At 36.0% G+C, this 5,294-nt stretch overlaps 1 protein-coding gene across 1 annotated transcript; it reads left to right on the top strand.

Annotated features, from left to right (window-relative positions):
- The first annotated feature begins 820 nt into the window (after positions 1 to 820).
- LOC114406277 (ataxin-3 homolog) lies at positions 821 to 5,092 on the top strand. Its single transcript, XM_028368944.1, has 2 exons — positions 821 to 1,255; positions 3,987 to 5,092. The coding sequence occupies exons 1-2, from the start codon at positions 1,019 to 1,021 to the stop codon at positions 4,758 to 4,760; spliced, it is 1,011 nt and encodes a 336-aa protein (XP_028224745.1). The 5' UTR covers positions 821 to 1,018; the 3' UTR covers positions 4,761 to 5,092.
- The last annotated feature ends 202 nt before the right edge of the window (positions 5,093 to 5,294 follow it).

The following is a 5,294-nucleotide window of genomic DNA, read 5'->3' as shown; positions in this document are numbered from 1 at the left end:
TGACACACCCATGCTATAATATTGTACCTATTCATGATATTCATGCTAATGAAGGCACTATCACCTAGAACCACTTACTCCGAGAAGCAAATCAAGTGGATGACAAGTTAGCTAAGCATGCTTTGAAAACAATGATGAGTTACATGTTTATAATTTTGTACTAGATTTTGTACGGGTTGAATCTAGACTTGATTAAGCTCAAACTTCTTTTCCAAGAAGCTTTTAGTCTCTTTAATAATATTCATTCACACAACAAAAAATGATTTTAATGCAGAATATTTTTGTAAAAAAATAATTAATATAAAAATATTTTAAATTAAACCTTTTTTGAATAAATTTTTTAGATTAAACCTTATAAAAAGAATTAAACCACACTTTTAAGTTGAATCTAATAATAAGAACATTAGATAATAAAAAAACTATTTAGTGAAATAAAGAAACAAAAATCAATATGAAAAAAAAAATACAGGAAGTCCCTAGCTTAAAATCCCGTAGTCTTTGTTTCTGTGCATCCCTAGACCCCATAGTATAGATTGTCCTAATCCATACGCCAATGAAATTAGGCCTCCGAAGTAGTAAAACCTAACCTTAACAGTTGTCCCTTTTCTCCTTAAAAAAAAAAAAAATTGTCCCTTTCGTGATGGATCACCGTTCCCAAAATCCCACGTGGCATCCCCACAGCACGACACATAAGACTCCACATTTAACACTAACATCCAACCAAACAAACACTGCAGCAAGAAAAGAAACAAACATCACGAAAATCCACAACCTTTATTTAAATTTAATTGCCATTTATCATTTCATTTATAGCCATTTATTTGTTTCATTTATTATCCGTTACGTTGACGCCCCTGCCTCCGATTCTTTCCCCTTCTCACTTCCTTTCACCCTTTTCCCTCACAACACAATACAACAAAAGAGAACACGAATAAAACGCACCGTACCGCACGCGAATCGCAATTATTAGGGTTTACGCACCCTCACAATTGGTTTGAGATTTGCGAATTCGGCGACGATGATGGGGGAAGGAGCGAGCAATGGAGGGATGCTGTACCACGAGGTGCAGGAGTCGAAGCTCTGCGCGGTGCATTGCGTGAACACGGTGCTGCAGGGCCCGTTCTTCTCGGAGTTCGATTTGGCCGCGCTCGCCTCCGATCTCGACCGCAAGGAGCGCCAGGTCATGCTCCCCGCGCTCTCCTCGGCGGATTTCGAATCGCACAATGTCTCGCTCGACGGCGATTTCAGCATCCAGGTTCGATTAGGGTTTCTCTTTCCCCAATTTGTTTTTTTTTTACTCTTTGGCGCCGTTGATTTTGGCTGTGTACGTGGGAATGTGACGGGCTTGTCGTCGTTTTTTGTTTTGGAAAGTTCTAGTTGCTATGGATGGTTTGGATTTTTATTGAATAGAAACGGTTTATAAGGGTTCTTTTGTTTTTATATAATAATAATTTGAGGAACTTTGTTTTTTGTGCACTTGTGGCGCTAGCTGCTCCTTCTATTGTTCAATCTAGCTTATTGACTGTGGTGCTTGGGTGATGTTTTTTTTTTTTTTGGCTGGAGTTGACTTCATGGATGCAAAGCCTTATGCTTTGTGAAGAGTTACTGCTTGTTTGACATAGGATGGCTTGTGCTTTGTGGTGCAAGTTTAGTTTGACTAATTGAATATTTTCCATATACTTATTTTACAAGATGATTGTCTATTAAAGATAGTTCTTTGCATTTACACGTATGAATGGTAAGATGATGATGATGAGATGTAATATATGTTTCAAACTTTCAATGTTTTGACTAAGCATATTTCTTTGCTTAAATAAATACTGCATACACATTGCTTCAACTTGGAGCTCACTATATTCAACTGAATTCAAATTTTGGGTCCATACCAAAAATGCAATGCATGATCTGATAATTGTTAATAGTGATAAATTCCTGTGATAACATTGGCATGCCTCTGACATAATTGAATTACAAATAGGATGTACTGATGTTTTATGCATGTTGAAATTCTGATCCCATTTGGAGTTTGTTATTGATACATTTGTCTGACCTCTATTTCCATTTTGGCTGGCCTTCCTATGCACGAATAATTTGTTTTAGCTGTACACCTTTGGCTCTGGTATTTCACTGTGTAATTAGTACAGTAAATAGGTATTACTTTGACAGTTTTTATACTTAGATTTTGATGCTGTTATGCCTGAGGAATAAATAAGAAAGAAAAATACAAGAAGATATAAATAATTACAATAATTATGATAGTGTTAAAATTTCAACAATTAAAATAATAGGAATTTAATACATTCCCTCTATTTTCATACTTAATCAAATAGGAATGAAGAGATTATTTATAACAGGAAATTCATACCTTGTCAAATCCTGTTGAATATCTTTGAAGTAGTAGGAATTGAGTGAGACATGTCTTTTCTGTTTTTGGGTTGAGCTCAATTTTACTTCCCAGGCAATTTTTAGAGTGTTCACTAAGAGTTGGAAAGGACTTGGACTAGTTATTTTGTAATTCTATGTAATTGATATATGGGATGATGATTCTAATTCTTAAAGTGTCTCCAAATATATCGATTAGAAGGTCCAATTCCATGCTCAATTCTACACGTCTAACAGAAACTTAATGTCTTTGCACTAACAGCTGTCAGAAGTAGAGAAGGGGTGTACTCTAGTCTGATTAAAACTTCAGTCTGATTTTTATGTTAATGTGTCATCCCCCAGCTGCCTTTTATTTGTTTGGACTGCACCCTTGAGTTGCCTAATCTCTAGGGTTTGATCCCTTTGCAGAAAAAATGTTTTTTTTCCTTTCTGTTTTTTTATTGATTTTGGAATTTTGAATTTTGATAGTTGTGATGTAGTTGGTATTGGTTTTTTAGTATCTGTTCATAACTGAATCCATTCTTGTGCTCATAATTAGTGTCTGTTGTTTGGGATGATGAAAACATGTCCAGCCAACTGAACAGAGTCAAATCCTTGTCAATTCTGAAATTAAATGAACATGTTGGAAATGTAATTTTATCCTTTTTTTGTAACATGCTTTTGCGTTTTACATTTGTAAGGTTTTGCATTTGAAGCCTGCTCCCTCTAGTCATCTTTTTCAAAATGTAAGTGTACCCGTTTTGCCCCTCCCTCCTTAGAGAAGGCAAACCATAGAACTCTTTTGATTGCATTGGTTTATTTCTATAGAGAAGTCAAAATATTTTTACCTATAAATTTCATCCTTTCTTAAATAACCATATAATCCAAATATTTTGATGTAATATGTTTGGCGCAAGCCTTCCAAAAAAAAAAAAAATGTTTGGCGCAACACCGTTCTTTTATCAGTTTACCAAATGAGTAATTTTATGATTAAAGTTTGTTCAAATAAATGGTTTAGTTAAATGATGATTGATCTTAGCATGCCAATTAATGAAAGAATCCTAAATCTTAGTTGGTTCTTTGGACAAAACTTGAGCAAGTTCTGTAGGTGTTTGCATGGTTGTCAATACCGTTGTTGCGGCGCTCAAACCCCAAAGTGGGATTGTGGATAGGGATGACCGCTATTCTAAATTATTTTTTTTGTACCTATTCTGAATTTTTTTAATATGTATGTACTATTTTAGATTTTACACACATATAATTTGTATTATGTAACAATATGTTTATTGTTTAACAATATTTATATTCTTTATTACTTATTATATATTTCTCATTATTATATTATTCACAATTTTTGTCTTGTTTTAACTGCTTTTCATTGGTTCGTGATCAGTTAGACTGGTTTTCTGATCCATCTGTTTTCTGGGTTGTTGTCTTGATTGGTGTTTGAACCAGCTATTCCAGCCTGTTTTTTATAACTATGGTTACAAGTAGTTTTTTTTTTGTTTAGTGAAATCACGGGAAGTTTGTTGCATGCATCAAATATTAATTTTGGGCATGCAATTTAGGATTTGGATCCTTTGCAATTTTATGATTTACTTAATTATGCAAAGCCTTTTCTGTAGGTTTTACAAAAGGCTCTGGAAGTGTGGGACCTACAAGTTATCCCTCTTGACTCTCCAGTTGCTGAGCCTGCCCAGATTGACCCTGAGCTGGAAAATGCCTTCATTTGTCATTTGCAAGACCATTGGTTTTGTATCCGTAAAGTGAACAGGGAGTGGTATAATTTTGACAGTCTCTATGCAGCCCCACAGCACCTTTCCAAGTTTTACCTCTCTGCCTATCTTGACTCTTTGAAAGGCTTTGGGTGGAGCATATTCCTGGTTAGAGGAAATTTTCCAAAAGAGTTCCCCATCTCCTCATCTGAAGCTTCTAATGGATTTGGGCAGTGGCTTTCACCCGAAGATGCTGAGAGGATAACTAAATCTTGCAACTCAGTACAGGCTCCACACCAGAGAGTTAACGAGCGCCAACAGAATTATGATCAGTTTCTTTCTCATGGGGAAACCGAAATGCTATTAGACATGGAAGATGAGGATCTAAGGGCTGCAATTGCAGCTAGTCTGATGGATTCATCCCCAGTTGTGACAAATGCTGAAGCCAGTACTCCTCAAAATGATAATCAAAGTAGTAAACAAGTGGCAACCACTGAAGCTACCCCTCTAAATGATCAACACTCCAAACAAGTGGAACCCATTGAAGCCACTCCGCCTCTCAATGCTCAAAGCAACAAACATTTGCCTGCTACTGAAGCTGGTTCTCCTCTGAATGATCAAAACAGCAAAGAAGTGGCATCTACTATAGGTGATAACGCTCAAGATGATAACCAGAAAAAATAAAAAACTGCCTAAGAGTGTGCTCTTGTTTGTTCCTAATTTGTTTTTGCAATTGAGGACAAAAATCTTTACCAGTTTAGGTGGTCGAAACATACATCAGTGGCTTAAAGTCATGGTGCTGTGCAGTATACACATTCTCATTTCAATTGCATGATGTATAAACTGTAAGGAAAACCCTTCAGCATTTCCATCGATTATATGATAGTTACCAAGTTTTGACAATGTTTTGGAAAACCCTTTCGGCATTTCTGTAATTGTAATTGATACCAAGTTTTGAGTTTTGACCATGTTACATGCTGGTACTGCTATAATAAATTTTCTTGTGGTGGTGATTACGAGAACTCTTGATCGATTGAATGGAACCCCTCCCCTAATTCGAAGACACAACTATTATTAGGCTCTAGATTTCAAGGTCACTTCGATACAACAGTACATAAGAAATACAGGCCGTGTTTTGGCTGTTGCTAGGTGCATCCAGCATTATTGTTGGTGCACCCAGCATCCTTAAAAAATAACTGTCCCTGCCTTTTTTTCTTT

This window comes from Glycine soja, chromosome 3 (assembly GCF_004193775.1).
Source record: "Glycine soja cultivar W05 chromosome 3, ASM419377v2, whole genome shotgun sequence".
NCBI lineage: Eukaryota > Viridiplantae > Streptophyta > Magnoliopsida > Fabales > Fabaceae > Glycine > Glycine soja.
The sequence above is the reverse complement of the archived record's forward strand: the minus strand, read 5'-3'. Positions and strand labels throughout refer to the sequence as shown.